The following is a 12987-nucleotide window of genomic DNA, read 5'->3' on the forward strand; positions in this document are numbered from 1 at the left end:
AGAGTTTAACTCTTGTATTTATCATTATTATTATAGGGTTTTGTTTGTTTTTGTTAAGTACCGGACTGTTCCAAAAACAGAGTCGGCAAATGTGGTATTAGTACCATTGATGATGTTGACATTGGTTTTCCTTTTCCTCCCCTGATGGCTGAAACCATTTCCTCTGCCATTTGATCTGCTGTCTAAAAAGTTACAATACGGCAACAGTATTTTCCCCTAGTGTTTTACTTCGAAAACTTCCAAACATGCAGGTAAATTGAAAGAATTGCACAGTTGATGCCATATGCCTGTCATCTACATTCTACCTTTAATATTTACAGTGCTTTATCATATGTCCACCCTTCTATTTATCAATCCATCTTCCCCCCCCCCCCATACATTTCAAAGTTAATTGCTGACATCAGTACACTTCCCCCTAAGGTGAAACCATTTTTAAAAGATTTCCGCCAAGTTTTCTAGAGTAACTCTGGCTCTCTATATTATTATTCCACAGAACATTTATTTGTAGGACTGTCTCACTGATTCAGTCATAGAAGTAAAAGAAGTCAGTGGAAAGTATTACCTGTTTTCAATGTGTAAGTAATCTCAAGAGCGTTGAGAGCGCTATCACTAAATGTCACTTGACTTGATAAGAAAAAATCCCTTTATAAAAAATCAGTATATTATAAAGTATAATACTTGGTTTGTTTTTTACATAGAAGAAAAGGCAGTGAGATGTGAGGAAATTATAGAAAGTTAGCCATAGCCCCTCTTGGGGTAGTTTTGAATGACAGATAAGGTGTCACTAAAGGGGACCCCATTGGGAAAAGATGTCTCTTCATTTCTTTCCTTTTTTCTATTTCACTTTCTTCTTCTTTTTCTCTCCTCATCTCTTCTTTATCTTTCTTTTTCCCTCTCTCCTTTGTTTTTTGAAATCATACTTGAGGGAGTTATACATTTTACTGCATAAAATGATTTGCTGAGGGAAAAGAAAGAGTAGGAGGCCATGTGATTGGATGGAAGTGTCACTAGAGGGCAGAAAGCACAGTCTCTAAATTAAGAGTTGGGAAATTTTTTCTGTAAAGGCCAGGTGGTATTTATTTTAGGCTCTGCAGGCTGTACAGTCTCTGTTAAAACTACTCAACTCTGCTGTTGTAATGTGGAAACAGCAGTAGACAATATGTAAATGAATGAGCTTGGCTATGTTCTAGTAAGACTTCGTGGATGCTAAGATTTGAATTTCGTGTAATTTTTACATGTCACAAAATGTTATTCTTTTACTGAGTTTTTCAACCATTTAAAATTTAAAAACCAAACAAGCTATAAAAAAATAGGTGGCATGCTAGATTTGGTCCATAAGCTATGATTTGGCAACTTGATGTATAGGGATTAACCTTGTACAGGTTATTTACCAAAATGTCATTATTAGTGTACATATTCCCAATGTAGAGCTTTTTTATGTGCTCTAAATTAAATGGGGATACAGAATTATATACAGGTAGTTCAAGGTGTCACTGAAGTGAGGAAAGAAGAAAAATACTTGGTGTGGTTGATTCCACTAATAACATGGAGGTTCTGTCTTGGCCTCCTTTCAGTCCTGTTTCATCAGTCTAGCTGCCGTTTCTAAGTCTTGGGGCAGCAAAGCAGATCAAATAGAGGGGCCTACTTTTATATTAAATCTACCCTTAGTGGTATTAAAAGCCCAAGTTTTGAGTCAAACCTGGGTTCAGATCTCTTACTAGATATGTAACTTGTTAGGTAGCAGCTCTGAGCATCAGCAGAATGCAGGTTAATATAGCTAATCATAGACTTGTGAGGATGCTAATAAAAATTGTAACAATAATGGTGGCTAACTATGTGCCATAATTACTATGTGCCATGCAGTGTTCTAAGCACTTTATTATATATTAACTCATTTAATTCTCTCACAGCCATAATAATTCTTCTGTATGCCATCATTTTTAAGATGAGGAAACTGAGACACAGGAAGTTAAGTAAACTCATTCAAGGTGACATAGTTATTAAGTGGCAGAGCCAGCATGTGAACTTGGGCAATCTGGCCTCAGAGTGTGAACTTTTAACTTCTAGGGTTTATTGTCGTCTAAAGCAAGAACATCTGTAAGCCTAGCACGTAGGTCTTCAACAAATTTTAAATATATTAAATTTACAGAATATAGTGCTACCTGTTCTTCAGGAAACTGTGTTCTTGTGTGATACCAGGTATGCATAAATTTGAGATTCAAATTATGATTTTTCAGAAGGCATTTTACTTTTTTCAATTACACATTATTTATGGGATTTTTTTTCCATAAAAGTTTTTAGTACTACTATTGTTAAGAATTATTTTGAAATGTATCACCTGTAAGACAATATAGTAGAAACGACTTACACTCTGAAGCTGGAAGACCTCTGGACTCCTGCTCTCATCCTAGTTCTGCACTTTCCTTTGTGCGACCTTGGATACGTGATTTGACTCTTTCAGTTCTGTCTCCTTTTTTGGCTGTGGCCTGAAGATCATCCTCAAAGTCATGGGATTCAGATGAGATAACCTATGTGAAAGTCCCTTGCAGTGTGTCCAGTATGTTACCAGGCATTCAACAAATTATAGTTCCTTGCTCACCTCCCTATTAACAGATTTAGAACTGAAAGGAGTCTTAAAGATGGGAAACTTAGGCCCAGAGTTGTTCAGATAGTACAGCTACTTTGATTCTTAAAGCCGGTTTTCTGATTTCTCAGTCTTGTTCTGTTTTTAATGTTCACACTTGTTTATGTATTACATTCAGAAGCATTATGTGTATGACCGGTATTTTTTGGTTTGTTTGTTTTTTTAGGACAATAAGAAAAATAGCTAGACTGTTTTGGTATTTTGATTTTTGAAACTAATCTTTAAAAACACATATGGACAATTTAGTAAACCTTGAGGCCATTCAAATCATGTATATGAAGTTTTGAAACCACTAACATTTTCCCTTTTCATATTCATTAATTTTAATATACAAGTAGCATGTTATAGAAAAAATAAATTGCAAGCAAAATGATAGAATAATTTAAAAAACTGATTCAATCACATTATTCAGGGAAATGACTGTTAACACTTTGAAATAAAAATGGCTTCATATGACACTACTTTGTAACAGTCTTTTACAATTAAAAGATCAATTAGTGATCTATGCCAAATTCAGATCTTGATAATTTTTGTTTATTCCATTGTGTGAATGGTTATCAGTTCATTTTAGTAATCTATTTTTGGGCATGACAATTTTTTTTCCAGGTTTTGTAGAAACAAAATTGTCCAATTATTTTCACCCAAAATGGGATCTTTGATTCATATGGTTCATCCTCTGATTCATTTTTAAGACTTTTGATAAATGTTCATAATTTTCTTCCAGAAAGGAAATACATACTTATTTACATTCTCACTAGGGAAAGCTATAGCGTTTTGGAAGAAGAATAGCAGTGTATGGTATAAGCCTTGTAAATTCTGTATTTCTCTTTCTTTACATGTTGTCACTTTAGTATTTTGCACAGTGATATATCTGAAATAATACGTTTTAATTTTTAGGAGTGGAATTGTTTATAGCTACATATAATAAAATATCTAAGTGCATTTTGTGGGTTTTTCTTTTTTCTCTGTTCGCATGCATTGAGTGGTAAATTTGCATGGAACATATGAAAAACAGCACCAGAATGAATTGAATGTGTTTGAGTTATTACTGTTTGTCACTTACCTTGATAGTTTAGAGACAAAGTCCTACTTCTGAGACAAAATTGGACTTATTAGTGTGTCTCTTATTTGTCTTCTTGTAAGTTGTTCAGTTTCTCATGATTAACAAGATGTATCTCATGATTAACAAGATGTATCTCACGATTAACAAGATGTAAATTCTAATACCATTTGCCATTTAGTCCTACATGTTTGTGAGATCATTGTAGGAACATTTTGAGAATTAAATTAGATAAATTATTTTTTAAATAGTTTTGATTATTTGTAGTTTTTATTCCTGCATGTCTATTTGGAAACAAAAGGAATAGCTGTGAATTATGTTTTTTTGGATCCAGTCGACTACTCAAGTTATGGTGATCTCATATCATCAATAGTAGAAGGATAGATCTTAAGAGTTGGAATAAGCCATAGAGATAGAAATTAGTCCAGCTTCTTGCTTGATGAAATAACCCCTTCTTCAGTATCCTTGCTAGGTCTGCTAGAAGAGCCATAATGGAACATTAATTCGCATACTTTATGTTCACAAAGTAAGAGTAACATAAGATTTTGCTCTAAAAGGAATTTAAAATATTCCATGTTCCTATGACATCGTATTAATGAGGAAGTTTACTGATACCTTTTGGGTTCAAAATTGTATGTTTTGAGCCACTTTCTTGTAATATAACACAAGGTTTGGATATTTTATTTATAAATTTCTTTTTAAATCTTCCGTATAGTAGATAATGGGGGGGGTCCTTCTTTGTTCCACATAGAAGTTCTATGTTAACTATAAGTCAAGTATTTACAGGCTGCTGAAACAAAATGGTGATTATATAAAGGAAAGCTGGATTGATACTTTAAATAGACTCTCATTTTCTTAATGTTAATTTTTAAAGTGATAGAATACTAAAACTCTTAGTCATAAAACTTGTGATTTTCAGCTGTGGTGCTAAACAATTGAAGCACATCAAACAAGCGCCCCTCCACTGCGCCCCAAACCAAAGGAAAGCATATTATATTAAAACAATGATTTTTGACAAGCATTGATATTCTTTATCATATGTCTTAGGAAATAAGTATCACATATTTCACCAGTTAAAAGTTTTGTGTAAATAGTGTATCTCCATTTTCTATACCTCATCTTAATATGCAGGTTTATTACTTCAGTGCTTGACTAACTTCTGCCTTGTTGATGATCTGTTGAGCTTTGTACCTGAGAGCTCTACTAATCACTGTGCTTATTGTTTGAATGTTTGGTACAGGAAGCGAGCAGCTGCAAAACATCTAATAGAACGCTACTACCACCAGTTAACTGAGGGCTGTGGAAATGAGGCCTGCACGAATGAGTTTTGTGCTTCCTGTCCAACTTTTCGTCGTATGGATAACAATGCAGCAGCTATTAAAGCCCTTGAGCTTTATAAGATTAATGCAAAACTCTGTGATCCTCATCCCTCCAAGAAAGGAGCAAGCTCAGCTTACCTTGAAAACTCTAAAGGTGCCCCTAACAACTGCTCTGACATGAAAATGAACAAGAAGGATGGACAAGGAGCAAGAGATGATTTTAAAGGTAAGACGTTCTATTTTTAATTGAGAATTTTGGACTGAAAACCACATTGGAGATTTTCAAAATGTGTGAGGTGTTGCTGTTTGCTTTTTTTGTCTCATTTTTGACCTTCGGACATGATAGTATGGTGGAATCGATTTTTTATTGTGATGGAGGACAGAACTAATAGTTGAGTTAATGATTTCACTCTGTTTTACTGTTCCGATGATCTTTAATTAGAAGCAGATTATATTCCCCAAAGTTCCTTTGCTAATGGATTGATTAGAAATTTTAAATATTTTCTACTAGGGAAAATGTATTAAGTAGTAGTTAATAACCTAAACTAGGCCACAAAGTCATTTAGATGTTGGAATAGCTGGACTAAATATCTGGCATGCATTTTGGAACCCGAGCACTATACAGTGAAAGTAGCAGACTGATTAGTGGTCTTTTTCTGTTTCTGAAGGCAAGGCAAAATGTTGTTAATAGTTACCTGAGAAATAATCAATTTTTCTTTCTAATGTATTCTTCCTATATCCTGCTCACCTTCTCCCAGGCATTTGGCACGCTCATACTGCCAAGAATCATTACCTAACAATGGTGGTCTTACCCAAGCCTTATTTTTCTTTCTAAATGATCCTGTATTTCAATACTTTTAAAATTTTTTCTCTTTTTAATAAACTTCAAGCTTTCTTTTTCCCAGTGAAGGCAAATCGGTATTAGAAACAAGTTAATCAGATTTTTGAATGACTGACAGTCCTACCAGAGGTAATTGTATTTTAAAAGAGGAAGCTTTTTGTTTAGGATATATAGAAGTTAGATACTACCTCTAAAGTTTTCAGTAACGTCATTTGAATCAAGTTTAAATTAATTAGTGAAATGGAATTGTGTTAATAGCTTCTACTCTGTTTCCATAATAAAGCTGTTTTCATAACTTTATTACAGCTTATTGCATGAATATTTCTATTCCATGAATTAGCTCACACACCAGATAAATAAGTGAACGTTGTCAATATGTTAATGTGGAAGTTGCATTATACACATTTCCCCAGCAAGTGTGCACCATAAGAACAGCCGTTACTGTGAATGTAGGATGTGCTGCCACAGTTGAAGGCAGGAAGCCATATGGGGGTTATAGTGCAGGATGGACGTACCCATCTTCTTTTTGGCTATGTGGTTCATTTTAGAGGTACTTATTGGGTGATTATCCTCAGTCTTTGTGTACTGTTTAAGCTCAAGTTTATATAATTTAGCAGTTCATTGTACTTTCTTCCAACATACTACACTCTTTCCCCCCTGCGCCCTTTTTCCTGCAACATCTGTATTTACTATAGTATATTTTTACTAGGAATTATAAATATATTAACTGCACTAGTACTTTTATTTTGAGTGTTAATTATATATGTTAGCTCTAGTTACAAAGTTTCAGGTGTTGAATAGTCTGCCCCAAACTCTCTTTTTGCATAAGAATTTAAGTTTAAAATTTTATAGATTGAGTATTTTTCAAATACACATATATCATAAAATATACAGGTATGTCATACAAAAATGTCTCATTTATTGTTTTCTCAGTAGAATACCTCCTTTTATTGATACCCAAACGTTAATGAATGTTTATATTTCAAAATGCAGTGTTTTTTAACTAAGTTACATTTATGTCTGAAAAACTCAGTTTAACATTTTAAACAAAACACCACGTGAATAAAGTATTGGTATATTTTATGTAGAATTAGTAGAATGTCAGAATCACTTGAAGATGTTCTGAAGAGCATGTCATGCCAACAGAGGGTGCGTGGGTCTAGAACGCTGCTTATCCGTAAGATAAGCCATATTTACTACATGCAAGGCAACTCTTTGTTAACGTTATTATTTGATGATTAGGATACAGAGTATCCTATGTCCTAACTGGATAGTTATTTATAATAGATAGTTACTATGTTTTGGTTACATTTTAAGAAATTAGGTGTTTTTTGTTTTTGTTTTTTGGGCCTGGTCTCATAAGAACATATTATAATTTTTTCCAACTAAAGTAGTGCGAAATAAGCTCCCAGTTAGCAGTTTCACACACTTCAGGAAGAGGTTACTGAAGTTTAGCAGAAGATGCCTAAATATCCTGAATAGAACAAACCTTAAGGATCCGTTCTTAAAGAGTTATGGCCCATAAAAGAAGGTGTTGACAGTCTGGTAGCAAGGACCAAAGATTAGATTCGTGGTGTGATAAAATTTGGTATTTTTGTGGTTCAGTTTTTGGAAGCTGCTCATTCACTGACCATTTGCATTTTGTATTATCTTTTACTATGAAGCAAATACAAAAGCAGAAGTAGGAATCATATTAAGAAATTTTATATGTGTTCATTACAAGTATAAGGGTCCATTTGACACAATGAAGATAGGATTATCTACATGACTCTAAAATTATCCTCTGCCTAAGTATTTGATGACAAGGCTGTCACTCTTTTGATTAAAGGGATTAAGACTTTTGTCAGTAATATTGTTTTACCAGTACATCTTCTTAGAGTTAACAGACAAATATATCATTTGTTCTCTTTCCTGTAAAATAACGTATCTGAATAGTTAATTCAAAATGGCAAAACCTCTTTATTTGGGGTGCTACATTTTTATTTCTTCCACAGTTCGATAATTTTTACTGGCCTGTATGAAAAGTGGTCTCAAAATATTAGTAAACACTTTTTTTTTTTTAATTTGAAGGACAGTTTTATAATTTGTAGAGACCTGTATAGTCTTTGCTTGGGTAATTTGAAAATTATATTAGTTAGCTTATTTTGTACATCTGCTAATAAGAATAAATGATTTTTTTTTCTACTCAAAGTATGAGTTAGTCATATTTGTTTCATTTATCAGGAAAACAAATCCTGAGAAGTCCACCAGTAGGCTTCCACTTAGGTCACTGGCAGACCTGTGTCACATACCGCCCCCAATGCAAGTGAGGATTGGAATACTAGTGTTTAGTTTTCAGTTTCTATCACAATGGCATGTCGGGGTAAAGATGGTGAATAGATTTGGAGTTAGCCAGCCTAAAGTGTCTGCCCAGATATATTAGAGAGCTGGAGGTTGAGAGAGCAGTTTCAGAGGATCACATTTCAGATACAGAACAATGATAGCACTTGCTTTGGAGTTAGAAGTAATTGCAATGAAAATTTAAGTTGATATAGCCATGTAAACTAAACTGCTATTAATCAGGACACAAAAGTCTTGGGGTATTACCCAGCGTTACTCAGCTTTCTGTTAGTTGAGAATGAGATCTTGTGGTCGGTCATTAGAGGTTTCATATCCTTTTGGTAATCAGTTAGTCTTACCTGTCAAACATTTGAGTACTTTGGGTAATGCCAGACATGTTTTATAGTCATTAGGGATCACACACAATGCGCGTGCGCGCACACGCACACACGCTTGCGCGCATGCGCACTCCCAGCCACCCCCTTTCAGGGTTTTTGAATTATCTCTGCCCAGAGCATTCATTGTTTTCTTTGCTATTAGAATTGATTTATAAAGTGAAATTTGGTTATCTTCTGTTTAAAGGCTGTTTTCACTTCTTTTATTAATGTAGTTATTTGACTACAGGATTGAAATATTTTTACTTCTGTATTTTCATTTAAAATACAATCGTTTATGCTCCTGTTTATTGCATGCAATAAATTGTTGACTGTTAAAACATTTTATTTTATATCTAGTAATCCAATATTCATGCAAGTCATAACAAAAAATAGTGTTATTGGGTTATATTTCTCAGCTTTGGTAGGTGAAATTTTGTAATTATATAGACTTATCTCAGAAAATAAGTGAGAGAATGTAGGGTGGGTTTGGTTTTTTTGATAACATTATGAGGGTAGAGTACATTATAGCTAAGCTAATTTTCATTTTAAAATTGTTAGTTTTTTTCTTTTTTTTTTTTAGTTGAAACTCATGGTAAGTGCCAGGGAGTTTTATGATATGAGGTGTTGCATCAACCCACTGCCTATTGTATGATATTCCCAACCATTGGGATTTACTACTCTTTGAGTTTGAATGTTTTACATTGTTTTTCACTCCAGTCATTGTACTCGGTAACTTCTTTGAAAAAAGTCAAACATTATGAAAGCTCATATTAAACTGCACAAAATAAATCAACATTTGAGTAAGATGAGAACTTGCAGTTTTAGGAAACAGCATGTTAAAATTCATTTTTGTGTGTGTGCTTGTATTTTCTCGAGTAAGAAAAGTGTAAGAGAAGGAACACATGGAGTTTTTCTTTCTTTTTCTAATGTATTTCATGCAGTGGCACTCACCTTAAGCACTCATGCATTCTGTAACCTCCAAACTTACTCTGTTCCTCTCAAGGGAGTATATGTATAGATTTAAATTTTGTTGTTAAAGAGAATGGGAGCTGTAGGTTTATCTGGTTTTGTCTGAAAGCGAATAATAGCAAATGTAAAAAGTCTAATGGCAAAAGCTGACAGTGGAGGCCTAAGCCACTATATTTAAAGACAGATATGAGAAGGAAGTAAAATGAATTCCAGCAAACTGCAACAAACTCTTTCACCCCTGCAACTGTCCATGGCTCCAGAGATTTTTATCTCAAAAAGTCCTTGAAGTATTTTCTTCTTTGTTTCTTCTGTGACTTCATTAGAATTTTAATTTGTTAACATTACGGTAACTCTGAAAATGTATAGTAAGTTGATATTCAGTCTGGCCTTTCAGGGCCTGCTGTCATTTTTGCCTTTTATGACGTTATTTCTTTATGGGGAAGAATGGATATAATAGAAAATCATAATAAAACTCCCATGGATTTGAATACTACAAGCTGTAAAAACAGTGGTAATATATCATTTTAGGGGGGAGATGGTCATTACTTGTACTTTAAAGACTCTGAAGGCAAGATGGGGAAAATGAAAGGCTTCTCTACTTGTAAGGATCAGCTAGAATACAATATTAAGTAGACCCCAGAAAGAATACTAGCTTATTACAAACAGTGGAAATTTGTTTCTAGCTCATCTAACAGCCATAATATTTTAGACTGGCAGAGAGTTCTGGTTCATGCAGTCATTCAGAGTTGCAGCTGTAATGGCACTATCTTTAACACACGATTTTCAGAACCATCCTGGAAGCATCATCCCATTAGCCAGAAGGAGAAAAGCATTAGCCTGAAAGTAGCACTTATCTCAAAAAGCTGGGAAAGCTGGAGAATGTGTCCAACTCTGTGCCCAGGAAGGAGACGAAACAGATTTTGGTGACTACATAGTAGTCTGTTTCACTTGTCTGCTCATAAGTTGCCTTCTTCCCACCCTATTGTTTTCACTGCTTTGTAACTATTTCCTGTCACTGTGTAAGATTTATTCCAACCTGGCTGCAGATGGCAGTGTCTGTCAACTTCAGAGCTTATGGGAAATGATATATTAATCCTTCTCAGTCACCCACAGAATGGCCGCCCTGAAAAAAAACTAAGACTCAGAAAGGAACTAGTCTGGTTTTAGGACAAGGGCTGTTTCCAAAAGAGGACTCTGAAGAAATCTTTATTAAAACCTTGCCTTCCTAGTCTTTTGAAACAGAGTAGTGAAATAAGGAAGAAACCTCTCAGAAAAATAGTGGTGTTTCTGCTCTAAAGTAAAGCGAAGTTGTAAGAGGTATATTGTGATGAGTCGGCACATGATATCTTGGTTCATATTTACAGTTAAAACTGCACGTTAATATATACCATCATTGTGAAAATGAGCTTGAGCTCATTAAAAGCTATATATAAGAATACATATAGAATGTAAAAGAATGAGTAAAGTTGTTAATATTAGTAGTACATTGAAAAAAATAGGTAAGCATATTTTGTTGGTTGAACCTAAGTATTAAGATACTTTTTAAGAGTTGTAAATCATAAATGGTATTTATTGCAAAATGTTTGGCAATTTTATTTTTCACTAGAACTTATTAAAAGAAAGCAAACATACATATATATTATGAAAATAAATGTTCTCTTTTTTCCTAATTTTCTAGATGTGACTTACCTAACAGAAGAGACGGTATATGAAATTCTAGAATTATGTAGAGAGAGGGAGGATTATTCCCCTTTAATTCGTGTTATTGGAAGAGTTTTTTCTAGTGCTGAGGCATTGGTACAAAGCTTTCGGAAAGTCAAACAACACACCAAGGAAGAACTGAAATCTCTTCAAGGAAAGGATGAAGACAAAGATGAAGATGAAAAGGAAAAAGCTGCATGTTCTGCTGCAGCTATGGAAGAAGATTCAGAAGCATCTTCCTCAAGGATAAGTGATAGCTCACAAGGAGATAACAACTTACAAAAATTAGGTCCTGACGATGTGTCTGTGGATATTGAGGCCATTAGAAGGGTCTACACCAGATTGCTCTCTAATGAAAAAATAGAAACTGCCTTTCTCAATGCACTTGTGTATTTGTCACCTAATGTGGAATGTGACTTGACATATCACAATGTATACTCCCGAGATCCTAATTATCTGAATTTATTCATTATTGTCATGGAGAATAGAAATCTCCACAGTCCTGAATATCTGGAAATGGCTTTGCCACTGTTTTGCAAAGCAATGAGTAAGCTACCCCTTGCAGCCCAAGGAAAACTGGTCAGACTGTGGTCTAAATACAGCGCAGACCAGATTCGGAGAATGATGGAAACATTTCAACAGCTTATTACATACAAAGTCATAAGCACTGATTTTAACAATCGAAATCTAGTGAACGATGATGATGCTATTGTTGCTGCTTCCAAGTGCTTGAAAATGGTTTACTATGCAAATGTAGTGGGAGGGGAAGTGGACACAAATCATAATGAAGAAGATGATGAAGAGCCCATTCCTGAGTCCAGTGAATTGACACTTCAGGAGCTATTGGGAGAAGAAAGAAGGAACAAGAAAGGTCCTCGAGTGGACCCACTAGAAACTGAACTTGCTGTTAAAACTCTGGATTGTCGAAAACCACTTATCCCTTTTGAAGAGTTTATTAATGAACCACTGAATGATGTTCTAGAAATGGATAAAGATTATACTTTTTTCAAAGTAGAAACAGAGAACAAATTCTCTTTTATGACATGTCCCTTTATATTGAATGCTGTCACAAAGAATTTGGGATTGTATTATGACAATAGAATTCGCATGTACAGTGAACGAAGAATCACTGTTCTCTACAGCTTAGTTCAAGGACAGCAGTTGAATCCATATTTGAGACTCAAAGTCAGACGTGACCACATCATAGATGATGCCCTCGTTCGGGTAAGTTGGGCTACTGTTTAAAAATTAGTACTAGATTGACTACCTAATGATGGGGAGACTGTGATACAGTTCAGTGAATTCATTTTATAAGTGACTCTTTGGGGGGAAAATGTATGTATATGATTATATAGTATAGGAACACATGGACTTTTTTATTGTAAATGTAAGTACTATATTTTTGTTGTTCCTGTCCAAGTTCATAAATGTTCCACAAAATATTGGTTGTCTTGTGTCATGATCACTCTCTCTTTGAAAAAGAATAAATTTTCTAAATCTTGACAACTAACCCCCAAAGTTTTGTCATTCAGAAGAGAAGTGGATGTTGCAGAGCACAGAAACTAGGGGGTTGTGGAGATACCCAATAATAAGTATGAATGTAAAGTCTTAATAGGGAGAAATGGTAGAATAAAACCACACCATGAAATAATAAGTGGTGTCTAAAAATGCCATCATGTGAGGTTGAGTATTGCATTATTGTGAGGTTAATGAAGTGACCTGGGCAGGTGGTGCATGCTGCTGGTAGGACTTCCTGC

The 12987-nt window shown here is 34.5% G+C and overlaps 1 protein-coding gene across 7 annotated transcripts in view; it reads left to right on the plus strand.

The window, feature by feature from the left end:
- UBE3A (ubiquitin protein ligase E3A) overlaps nt 1-12987 on the plus strand; it is a 97464-nt gene that overhangs the window by 53842 nt on the left and 30635 nt on the right. For 6 of the 7 annotated variants that reach the window (XM_027083252.1, XM_027083257.1, XM_027083255.1 and 3 more), the window contains 2 exons: nt 4945-5249; nt 11208-12454. In XM_027083252.1, the coding sequence (XP_026939053.1) occupies nt 4945-5249; nt 11208-12454 (1552 nt within the window). Of the gene's footprint in view, nt 1-503; nt 576-4944; nt 5250-11207; nt 12455-12987 lie in introns of those variants that run through there. The other variant, XM_027083259.1, reaches the window with a different exon arrangement.

The sequence above is a fragment of the Aethalodelphis obliquidens genome, unplaced genomic scaffold (genome assembly GCF_003676395.1).
Source record: "Aethalodelphis obliquidens isolate GAN/ISIS:26980383/991018 unplaced genomic scaffold, ASM367639v1 scaffold49, whole genome shotgun sequence".
In the NCBI taxonomy this organism is placed as follows: domain Eukaryota; kingdom Metazoa; phylum Chordata; class Mammalia; order Artiodactyla; family Delphinidae; genus Aethalodelphis; species Aethalodelphis obliquidens.